Source organism: Phoenix dactylifera, chromosome 4 (genome assembly GCF_009389715.1).
Source record: "Phoenix dactylifera cultivar Barhee BC4 chromosome 4, palm_55x_up_171113_PBpolish2nd_filt_p, whole genome shotgun sequence".
Lineage (NCBI taxonomy): Eukaryota > Viridiplantae > Streptophyta > Magnoliopsida > Arecales > Arecaceae > Phoenix > Phoenix dactylifera.
Genome location: NC_052395.1, coordinates 31,694,615 through 31,705,789, shown reverse-complemented (window position 1 = coordinate 31,705,789; position 11,175 = coordinate 31,694,615). Strand labels below are relative to the sequence as shown.

General features: G+C 38.2%; 2 protein-coding genes across 3 annotated transcripts; both read left to right on the top strand.

Annotated features, from left to right (window-relative positions):
- The first annotated feature begins 46 nt into the window (after positions 1-46).
- LOC103697287 (folate synthesis bifunctional protein, mitochondrial) lies at positions 47-3,706 on the top strand. 2 transcript variants are annotated; one of them, XM_008779121.3, is made up of 3 exons: positions 47-139; positions 1,355-1,586; positions 1,676-3,706. In XM_008779121.3, the coding sequence occupies exons 2-3, from the start codon at positions 1,502-1,504 to the stop codon at positions 3,193-3,195; spliced, it is 1,605 nt and encodes a 534-aa protein (XP_008777343.2). In that variant the 5' UTR covers positions 47-139; positions 1,355-1,501; the 3' UTR covers positions 3,196-3,706. The 2 variants fall into 2 exon arrangements, with proteins under 2 accessions (XP_008777343.2, XP_008777341.2); XM_008779119.3 differs by having other exon boundaries at positions 1,667-3,706.
- Positions 3,707-5,422: 1,716 nt separating this feature from the next.
- LOC103697290 (COBRA-like protein 3) lies at positions 5,423-9,988 on the top strand. The gene is made up of 6 exons (XM_008779124.4): positions 5,423-5,737; positions 7,210-7,289; positions 7,599-8,055; positions 8,725-8,884; positions 8,968-9,245; positions 9,444-9,988. Exons 1-6 carry the CDS (start codon positions 5,554-5,556, stop codon positions 9,734-9,736), a joined length of 1,452 nt encoding a protein of 483 aa, XP_008777346.3. The 5' UTR covers positions 5,423-5,553; the 3' UTR covers positions 9,737-9,988.
- The last annotated feature ends 1,187 nt before the right edge of the window (positions 9,989-11,175 follow it).

Sequence of the window (11,175 nt, the reverse complement as noted above, 5' to 3'; positions counted from 1 at the left end):
ACTTCCGAGCTTTTCCGTTAAATACGGGAGGCTACAACGGTAAACTTAGCGCTCCTTTTCACCTCTAAAAGCTAACCCCTAAACTTATCTCTCTTGCAGGGAAGATCTGGAGAACGCCGTGCTCTTTCTCCAACAAAAGGTACTTTTTTTTCGGTACTTATTTTATACTAATATCATCGATGCTTTCCCTACTCACTTCTGATTAGAGTTTTCTCTTCTCGCAATAAGTATTCCTTCCCTTTTTTTTCTTGACCTATACGGGTAGAACCAGGGGAAGCTGATCGGATTCATGGCTCTATTTACTGAGATTTTTTTAATCTCTCTCTCTCTCTCTCTCTCTCTCTCTCTCTCTCTCTCTCTCTGTGAGTGAGGCTGGTAAATTATTTTTCTTTTTATTTTTGAGCAAGGGTGATAAGATTTTTTTACATTGCAAATTAACTGCTTTATTTATTTCTTAAAGTTTGCTTGATTGTATTTGATCGAAGTGTTTGCAGTTAATTCTGAATAATCTCATTCTAACGTTGGAGAAGCAAAAGTTAACATTATTTAATCATCATATTGTGATTAATAAGAAATTTATGAAAACACGCTGATTGCTATTTTCAGCATATACAACAAAATTGTGGTTTACGTCAATGCTTAATCCCAAGACAACGGAGCAAGTGTTTTCAGCATAGGTGTGCAATTTGGACTACACAATAAATGAGAACTATGCTTTTATCACCATAGTGAAGTTCATTTCATTGCCATCCGAGAAAGATCCTGGTTCTGCCCCTGTTTATATCTATTTCAGAATCGTTCCGTCTTGCAAGGCCACACCTGACTGAAAGAACCTCCATGAAAATAACCAAAAATAATCACAATTGCTTGAAGTTATTTCTTGGATGTTAGTTTTCCCAAAGAGTTACATGTCAGATTCCATTTTCTCTAGTTATTTCTCATATAACAAAGAAGTAAAATAGAAATTTGTTGTGTGATGATAGACTGCATTCCGTATTTGAGCAATTATTGTGTTAAGGGTTTGGACAGTCATGGTTGAGAGAGATTAGCTTTTACATAATATAAATACAAAAATTTCTATACAATAACTGTCTTCTTCAGATTTTTGTATTGTAGAATTATCTTCTTTCTCTTTAAATGTATAATCATGCTTCTTCAACTCATTAATTCTCATGCATGCAGTCCTTTGGGTGCTTCACTAGTCTGTTTGCCTGTTCTTTGTGCATCACCTATGCTTGCGGACTCAAAAGTTCGTATCGTTCAGTTTATTGTGAGAGCTGGGGCTAGTTGCTAGTTTTAGCATATAACTTCAAGTTTCAAAGCATTTAAACTTATTTCCTTTGCCAAAATGCAGAATTTTTGGAGCTGTAGAATCTAAGCATGAGATTAATACAGTTTGGAAGACTTGAAGGGCTCATGGAGTCCCTCATTTCTATTTCTCGATGCCAATAAATGCCCTTGCTTTGCAGTTCTTGTGGTTTTGCATGGAACTGGTGTCTTGATGTCAAGCATAATGTTTCATGGCATGGGAATGTTTAAGCATTTGCTTGGGTTTAAAGGATTGTCCTTTAAAAATATTTCTACCGGTAAGTTTCTACCTTTTCTAGGTGTTCTCTTTGCATTTTGTTATGATACTGAAAACTCTTCTTGATCAATATATCTTTAGCTGTTGCAGGATTGAACCTGAAAACCTGTCGTTGCACCTCACTTTATACAACTACATGCCGTTCTTGTATCCATTCATCTGCAGATTGTTTGCTAGATGTTCATTCTCCAGAACAAGAAATAGCGATTGCTTTAGGCAGCAATGTAGGTGACAGAATACAAAATTTCAATGAAGCCCTATGTTTGATGAAGAAATCAGGCATAAACATCACTAGGCACAGCTGCTTATATGAGACAGAGCCTGCTTATGTCACAGATCAACCCCTTTTTCTAAATTCTGCGATTAGAGGTACTACCAAACTAGGACCCCATGAATTACTGAAAGTACTTAAGCAAATCGAGAAGGATCTGGGCCGTACTGAGGGAATAAGATATGGTCCAAGACCAATTGACCTAGACATTCTTTTTTACGGGAAGCTCAAGATCGAGTCTGAGGCTCTTACCGTGCCTCATGAGCGCATTTGGGAGAGGCCATTTGTAGTGGCTCCTCTTGTGGATTTGTTGGGATCATCAATTGATAGTGATACTGTAACAAGTTGGCATTCTTTTTCAAGAAAAAGTGGCGGCCTATTTGAATTATGGGAGAACCTTGGTGGTGAATCCTCAATTGGAAGGGATGGATTAAGAAGAGTTTTACCAATAGGAAGCGTCCTATGGGACTGGTCAAAGAGAACCCATGTCATGGGTGTACTCAATCTGACACCTGACAGTTTTAGTGATGGAGGGAAGTTTCAAGCAGTGGAAGCTGCAGTCTCTCAGGTCAAGTTGTTGATCTCGGAAGGGGCTGATATTATTGATATTGGTGCCCAATCCAGTCGCCCATTTGCAAGTAGGCTGTCTGCTGATGAAGAACTTCAGAGGCTGATTCCTGTATTGGAAGCAATCGTACAAATTCCTGAGGTAAAAGGGAAGTTATTATCAGTGGATACCTTCAATGCAGATGTTGCGTCCGAGGCGGTGAAGAGAGGGGTTCATATTGTTAATGATGTCTCTGGAGGACAGCTTGACCCTAAAATCCTTACTGTAGTAGGAGAACTTGGTGTGCCTTATGTTGTGATGCACATGAGAGGAGATCCAACTACAATGCAAAGTAATGAAAATTTACAGTATGAAGATGTTTGCAAGCAAGTAGCTTCTGAGCTTTATGCAAGGATGAATGAAGCAGAATTGTCAGGGATCCCATTGTGGAGAATAATCATTGACCCCGGTGTTGGGTTTTCAAAGAAAACCGACCAGAACTTGGAACTTCTTATGGGCCTGCCGTCCATCCGAAGAGAGATAGGAAAAAAGAGCTTGGCTGCTTCATATGCACCAATCTTGGTTGGACCCTCCAGAAAAAGATTTCTCGGAGAGATATGTGATCGTACAAATCCTGTTGAGAGAGATCCTGCCACCATTGCTGCTGTCACAGCAGGGATTTTGGGTGGTGCTAATATCATTAGAGTGCACAATGTTCGCTATAGTTTGGATGCTGCGAAGGTCTGTGATGCGCTGCTTAAACAAAGAAAAACCAGTGGGATGCATGTTTAGAAAGAGAAATATTCAACCTAAATACCATATCGGATTGAGGATTCTAATGTAAGAGTAGCAATGAGCATACAGCGTATTGAGGTTGCAAATAATAGTTACCTTAACGGGACAATATGAGTTCGAAGTTCTAAGAACTCACCCAGGAGACCCTCTGATAAATTTGGTGTATGATAGTTTGATCAGGGTTATGCACTAATGATGAAAATGGATAGTTTCTCCTGTTGCTTGTCCTGTTGGGGGAGTCGGCACCCTGCACCTCGGATGGCCGACCGGAGTAAGTGATTGTCTAGTGCTCACAGTGGCGGCCTGCTTTGGTGGTTTTTGCTTAACATGGAGATAATTATTGTTGTTTGGAAGTATCATTTCTGGTCTTTTGATTCTATATTTCCTTTTTACTTAATTATTCCATTTTTACAAAGACAAGAATTGTTTTGCCTCATAACATTATTCTGGGACCTGCTTCCAATTCTTTAACTGGACTTTATTGCATCAATTGTTCTAATGGTCCTCATATTATTGTGTCTGCTTGGCTTTTTTTTTCCTTCCATTTAAACTTCCAGGGTTGGCTGAGCCTGTTTCTATATGTTGCATTGACAAGAGGGAGAGCCATTTCCCTTGGTGAACATAATTTGATACCTCTTCGCGAGCTAACTCTGAATTTTTTGAGGCAATTATTGCTATAATTTACTCTCTCTAATGGTGAAATAATCCTATGGGCAAAATCAGAAACTTGTTTGATGATATTAACACTCAGTGACTTTACCAGACCAGTTGTCACCCACTAATATTGTGCACTTTAGTTCGGCAAATTGGTTTAGCAAATATTATTCCAAGTTCCGACCATTTTACCCAAGTTATATGTAGTCACACAAGCAAGGTCATCGAGGAAAATTCTAATTTATGGAATTGGGTCCACAACTCAGTATAACAATGAAACAGAGACCATTTGTATGCAAATCCCCACAAACAAAAGCAAAGAACAAAATTTAGGACACAATGATGTCTGAAGCTACTTCGTCTCTGCTATTATAACGCTAGCGCCTGGGGGTTACAAATACCTCCTCCGTTTTTATCAATTTAGGAGCCATCCTTGTCCACTCCTGTGGACGAGGATAGTTACAACTCCAGCTTGTCCCACTCTCTTTTTCCTTCTTATTTCCTCCCCTTGGTTTAGCTCCCATGCATAACAGATGCATTTATCATGGGAAACTGTTTCACAATAATAACTTGCAGTTGAGCTCACAGAATTGTTACTTCTCTATTCAGAGGCTATGGGTTTACATCTAGTTGAAGTGTTATAGAATTCCATGCATATTTTGTTGCTTATTAAGCCATTTTTATGGGGCTTATAAGTTGAGGAAATCCTTTTCCTAGCCAAAAGATAAATATCCCAGCTAAAAGTTTCACCAAATCATACATGAATCACCCTGAGTCAGCTTGATTCAAACCACTTCTTAATTTATCCAAGATTTTTCCAATTTAAAGCAATGCTACCAATCAGCATCCTTCGGACCCACCATGCATGTATATTTCCGATCGTTTGTCATGAGAATTATTCGGATCGCTTGGTGGTGATAAAACTATTTTCTTTCCATTATTTCTTTGAAGCGACACAAACGATCATCTTGTTGCTAAGGAATAAATAACCAACGCCAAATATTTTTCCTTCTTCTCTCTCTTATTCCTTCTATTCTTGTGCTGCATATTTTAATCCTTTTTCATCTCCAACTCTTAAAGTAGGTGATAAAACTATTTTCTTTCCATTATCTCTTTGAAACGACACAAACGATCATCTTGTTGCTAAGAAATAAATAATCAATGCCAAATACTTTCTTCTTCCCTTTCTTTTTCTTTCTATTATTGTGCTGCATATTTTATCCTTTTTCATCTCCAACTCTTAAAGTAAACCACCCCCCCCCCCCCCCCCCTCCTCCTCTGTTTTTTTTTTTTTTTTTTTTTTTGACTCGGTCACAAATATAATGCATGTTAATTTTAATTTTTATTATTTAATGTTTATAATGTCTACAACCATAATGGGGACACTTAGAAAGTCTCTTTAATCACCTCCCAAAAGTGGGACCTTTTCTTTTCCAAGCTGTCCTTCCATTCTCTCTCTCCCCCCTCCCCACCCACAGCTGGACTGGAGGTGGTTGTAACTTTGGAGACATCGAGAAATAACAGCCATCCACGTAACGTGTCGTGTGCATGGCACTGTACGTGTCCAGCTCTAGCTATGAACTCACTGAAGGGGTTTGTTAGACGCTTGTTCAAATGCCAGCTTAGTCCTAAGACAAAAACTAACACCCACTGACACGAGTAAAGAAGCAAAAGCTTGTCTCTTCTGTCCTTTCCATCCTAATGAGTTTATTAGCCTCCATCCTCCATTTCCGCAGAAGTGCAGATCTAGAGCCCTCTACACAAACTGCAGTGGAAATGAGTCTTGCGTCTTCCTCCTTCGCCAATGCCAGACCAATCACAAAGCTTACACCTTCAGCCATTTTTCTTGTGTTCTTTGTTCTCTGCTCCACTCTAACCTCAACAGGTCAGCACCAATTTTTCATTTTTTAGTTTTTATTCTTTTCATATCCTTCACTGCTCTTCTCAAAGTATGATCTTTTGGATCCTGCAATGCAATCTTTGTGAAATGTGTCATTGTGGAAATGTAATGATGGAATTTTATTTATATGGTTGTTGATATAGGAGAAGATCGAGAATAGGAGTTTCTCTCCTCTTATTTATTGTGACATATCAATATGAATCAGTTTCGGCAATTTGTGCAATGCAAGGAGAAAAATCATATAATTCCTGTAAAATGTAGTATTATTGAACTGGAAATAAAAGAAAAATGAGGAAGGAATTCTATTATGTGTATGCTTATGCATGTGTGTGTGGTTATAACAAGCATAGGGTATAAGAGGGCATTTTACGCCCATTACCAGATTTAATGACCAGACTTATAAAATGAAGATCTAAACCGCCGGACATGATCCATAAGGTCTAAAATACCTATGTGCAAAAACTCATGCGCCGTGCCAAATATATAGTTCTAGTGATGCAGTACAATATGTTGATTTTGCAGTGATAAGATTCATAGGCTAAGGGTTTCATTCAAAAATATATGAACTTTTGTAAATATGTATGGTATGCCTTCTAAATCACATCCAATGGTTTAAGTTTCCAATATTTGGTCATCAACATTGGATTTTATGGTCGGCGTAAAATTTGCTTTATACATCTTAGGTGCATTTTAATAGCAAGTGCAAGCATGCACACACCGACACATATATAGGCATTTAATATTTTGACATATCAGTATTTGAAAATCAGTGCATTTGGTTGATCTGGTATCCAGATTCTCACCATCCAAGCATTTTCAGACAGATGCAATGTAATAATTTAAATTTTGAAGTATCACAGATGATAAAGAATTGCAATTCTTAAATTAATCGAGAGAGATCAGGTTATATATTCGTTAATAGTCAAAAGCATGATAGATAACAGCATTCTTTCTTCAACAAATATGTCCTCATACGAAAGGGTTTTCAGCGGAATGTTGTTTCAGCTAAAAATACTATTTTCTGACAAATAAATAGGAGATCCACTTCAAATTGCTGATCGCTGAATTTTTTTGCAAACTTGGATTTTGGGTTCCAAAGAGAGTCACGCTCAGTTGTTTTCAGAACTTTCATTTTTCAGATTGATGTGTAGGTTTCTTTAAACAAGTAGTTAATTTGCAACTTAAAATAACTAGTTTGCTTTTTGTTTCAAAGACTGTTTTATCTTTCCAGATTAGGAGATCTGTTTTACGATGCAGATCTAAAATTTAAAATCACAACAGGTTCCTATTTTAGTTATAAGAGCTCCATTATTTCAGAATGTTACAGCTGTTGTGAAACTTTCTTCCATTTAGTTTTCTTTTAAAAAAAGGATTCAGAGTTTGAACTTTGATATGTGAATCTTTGTTCATTTGTTATGTGGTTTATCCTTAATGTGCCTCCTCTTTTGCTTTTACAGAAGCTTATGATTCACTCGACCCAAACGGAAATATAACAATTAAATGGGATATTATGCAGTGGACTACTGATGGCTATGTTGTAAGTATACTGTAACCGGATGTCACTAAAAATCTTCTGAATGCCCAATATTTTCTCTATGACATAGCATTTATCTTTCATCTAGTATTGATCCAACACTGGTTACATACTTACATATGACGACACCAAGATTAAGAGAGCTGTTCTCCTATTTCTTTTTAAAATCCTTCTGAATCTGTGACATGCCAATTTAACAAAGTGATGTCATCAATCTATGCACAGGGGTAGTAGACATGCTGTTTTTACTTGTTACGGTGCCAATATCTAGGATACCAGCTAAAAATATTTACAAATAACATGTTTCCTCAGGCACTTGTTATGATATATAATTACCAACAATACCGTCATATCCAAGCACCGGGATGGACGTTGGGATGGGCTTGGGAAAAGAAGGAGGTCATCTGGTCAATGGTCGGGGCACAAGCTACCGAGCAGGGTGATTGCTCAAGGTTTAAAGAGAACATCCCACATTGTTGCAAAAAGGATCCCATAGTAGTTGATCTGCTTCCAGGAACTCCATATAACTTGCAGATAGCTAATTGCTGCAAAGGAGGAGTGATGAGTTCATTGGTTCAAGATCCAGGCAATGCTGCTAGTTCCTTCCAGCTCAGTGTAGGTTCAACAGGGACGAGCATCAAGACTGTACAAGCACCCAAAAACTTCACATTTAGAGCTCCAGGGCCTGGATATACATGTGGAAAAACTGAGGCTGTGGAACCCAGTAAATTTGTTTCAAAGGATGGAAGGAGAAAAACGCAAGCTCTGAGTAAGTTACAAACTTTAGTTTTCTTCAGTGCTCTACTAGATGGTTTATTAATGAGACTGTACACTGAACATTTCAAATTATGTCCTGGGGCATAGTCAATTTCAATAGTAGTAGAACAAGAACTGTAAACAGAAAAACGAACATGCGGTTCAGATGAGTTGACCTGGTCCTCTTTCAAGCTCTGGCTTGTTTTTGCTGTCACACGATTTCTAGTGTCAGTTCATAATATCCTTGTGCTAATATCCATCTCTGATTATCTTAATAGAACCCAATCAGAAAATGCATTACTATGGAATCAGCCAAAATGCTTATGAGTCTCGAACAAAAAAAACATCACCGCATTTATGCTGGTAACCGGTATGCCTACAAGATAATGGTATCTGTGTGTCTTCTTGATGACAGAGTCACAAGCTTGGTGATCATTAGCCTTTTTGTAAATTTGAAACTTTTTACTTATAAATGTTTCTTGGTTGTAACTACAAAACTGTATATTAGGTGTTATCAAATTTCATACAGCAAGCAGAGCTGATTAAGACCTCCTCATCATCAGTTCTATCAGTACTTTGGCAATTTGATTTATTCTAACACTGAAGTTGTGGATCGGCTCGGCAGCTTATGAAATTTAGACCTGTTAATAAAGCTAAAGTTTTTGTGACCATCTTAATGCAGTGACATGGAAAGTTACATGCACATATTCTCAGTTCCTCTCTCAGAAGACTCCGACATGCTGCGTCTCCCTTTCATCTTTCTACAATGATACTATAGTCAATTGCCCGGCATGCACTTGTGGTTGCCCAAATAATCTTACTCAACCAGGAAGCTGTGTGGAGTGAGTTCTACCTCTGGTACATGAATTCTATTCTCTTGCAAGCTATGCTCTAGTCTGATATGTGGTTCTGTACTCTTTGACAGGAGCAATTCACCTCACCTTGCTTCTGCTATCCATGGCCCTGGTAAAAGCAGCTTCACTCCTTTGGTCCAGTGCACTTCTCACATGTGCCCCATTAGAGTGCACTGGCATGTCAAACTTAACTATAGAGACTATTGGCGTGCGAAGGTCACGGTCACAAATTTCAATTATCGGATGAATTACACGCAATGGAACTTGGTTATGCAGCACCCCAATTTCAATAATCTCACTCAAATCTTCAGCTTCAATTACAAGGCACTGACCCCTTATGGAACCATAAGTAAGTTACTATTGCACTATCCCCCTTGTGCAATTGCTTATCTTGCTGATCTAATTGGAAAAATCGGCATTAGACATGCAATAGGTTGTACACAAGCATCAGGAGTACCTTCTTTATCTATGATGGTTCTTTCTGTGAGTGGATATGAAGCACCTAACTTCCTCAAATAACACAAAGTTTTTCTGATCTGGTCTTCAGATGATACGGCAATGATGTGGGGCATAAAGTTTTACAATGAGTTGCTCGTGGTAGCTGGTCCAATGGGAAATGTACAGTCAGAGCTTCTATTCCGGAAAGACCCATTAACCTTCACTTTTGGGAAGGGATGGGCCTTTCCACGTCGCGTATACTTCAATGGTGATAACTGTGTCATGCCACCTCCAGATGCATATCCATGGTTGCCGAATGCGAGTCCTCTATCAAAGAGTCCCTTAGTTGTCTCCAACATGATCTTCTGGGCTGTTCTGGCATGCTTTATAGTCTATGTCTAATTTAGTACATTCAGCCTATAGCGATGTTCTAAGTTATACTCACATGAATGTCTGAAAGCTCTTAAAAATAAGTTTTGCTGTCCTGGAGCATGGCATGTATATTCATGGGACACAGTCATGGAAACATGGAGCTTCACCAATGCAGGCCTCCAGTGTTTGGGGTTGTATGGCAAAGTAGATGTATATTGATGACTTCATTTCAGTACAAACTTACTGTAACCAGTTGTTGCAGTTGAGCCTAACTTCTTATAATTCAGTTTGCTTATGCAACTACCTTGGCTGTAGGAAACAGAAGGATGTTTATAGTAATCTTAGAAGATTTTGTAAGCAGAAAAATGAGTTAATTATGGCCGAAGAAGGAAAGCCGAGCATCAATAATTTGCTATTGTGAGATTATTGAATCTTATTTGCTGCAGTCAGTGGTTTGAGTCTTAGCTTCTTGTGATCTACTGTATTTCATATGGTCCTTTCGTTTGCAGGAATATGTGGGATGATGTTAATTTGCTGCTAATAGAAACAATACTACATAAAATAGATAGTAGTAGAGGATGCTTTAGTGAGAGTTGGAGTTATCTATTGATTGTTCCATCTAATAGCCTGTTTTCGACTAATATCTGATTACACATAACTCATATGACCAGCATGAAGAAAGCATTCTCTACATGCAAAACCGTGATTGAAATTATACTCCTAGGACTAATGTAATCATCCAAAGAAGAGATCATGAAGAATTCTTTGGTGGTTTCCTCTGATTTTCTGAAATATTTTACACTAAAGGGTAAAACATTTGATGGTCAACCTATTTTTTTTTGTTTTTTGGCTCTAGATTCTCCTGAGACTACATAAATAATCCATTCTGACATAAGTAAGTCATTCCAACATACTTCCAGATATTAACTCCCACTTGATATGATTTTGCTGGTTGGTTCCAGCAGATTATATGCTGCAGATTCAAGAAACTATACATATGGAATCACTAACAACAAAGTGATGGATCGAGGAATGCTTCATTTTCTTGTTTATCAGGACCAAAGCTGCTGATGGAGCAATAAAATGTTTGCTTCTCTTAAAGCTTTCAAGGATTGGCTTGATGTGTTTGTTTATCTCTAATCTGCGCATTACTTGAAAGTATAGTTCACAATAATGGTAACCTTCACCGGTGCTCTGCTGATAAAGTGTCGGTATAAGTCGATGCATGGTACCAAAATTTGGTATAACCCTTGTACCAAGTATCAGATCACTGTTGGTACCGTACGATCTGCCCGGCACCAAGCAGTATGGCTCTGTATGGCATACCACCCAGAGTTGTGCACCATGAAGTTGCATGTTTTCTTGCAATTGTTTGATAGGAAGTGCATACCTAAGGGATAAAAAGGAAGAAATGTGCATTAAAGTGATGGTTGACCTACAGGTCTACTATTCTCCTGAAATAATCCTAC

Coding starts and splice junctions, on each gene's coding strand:
- LOC103697287 (XM_008779119.3), top strand. CDS start 1,502: ATGTCAAGCATAATGTTTCATGGCATGGGAATGTTTAAGCATTTGCTT. Junction 1,587..1,666: donor CTTTAAAAATATTTCTACCG/GTAAGTTTCTAC, acceptor ATATATCTTTAG/CTGTTGCAGGATTGAACCTG.
- LOC103697290 (XM_008779124.4), top strand. CDS start 5,554: ATGAGTTTATTAGCCTCCATCCTCCATTTCCGCAGAAGTGCAGATCTA. Junction 5,738..7,209: donor CTCCACTCTAACCTCAACAG/GTCAGCACCAAT, acceptor TTGCTTTTACAG/AAGCTTATGATTCACTCGAC. Junction 8,056..8,724: donor GAGAAAAACGCAAGCTCTGA/GTAAGTTACAAA, acceptor ATCTTAATGCAG/TGACATGGAAAGTTACATGC.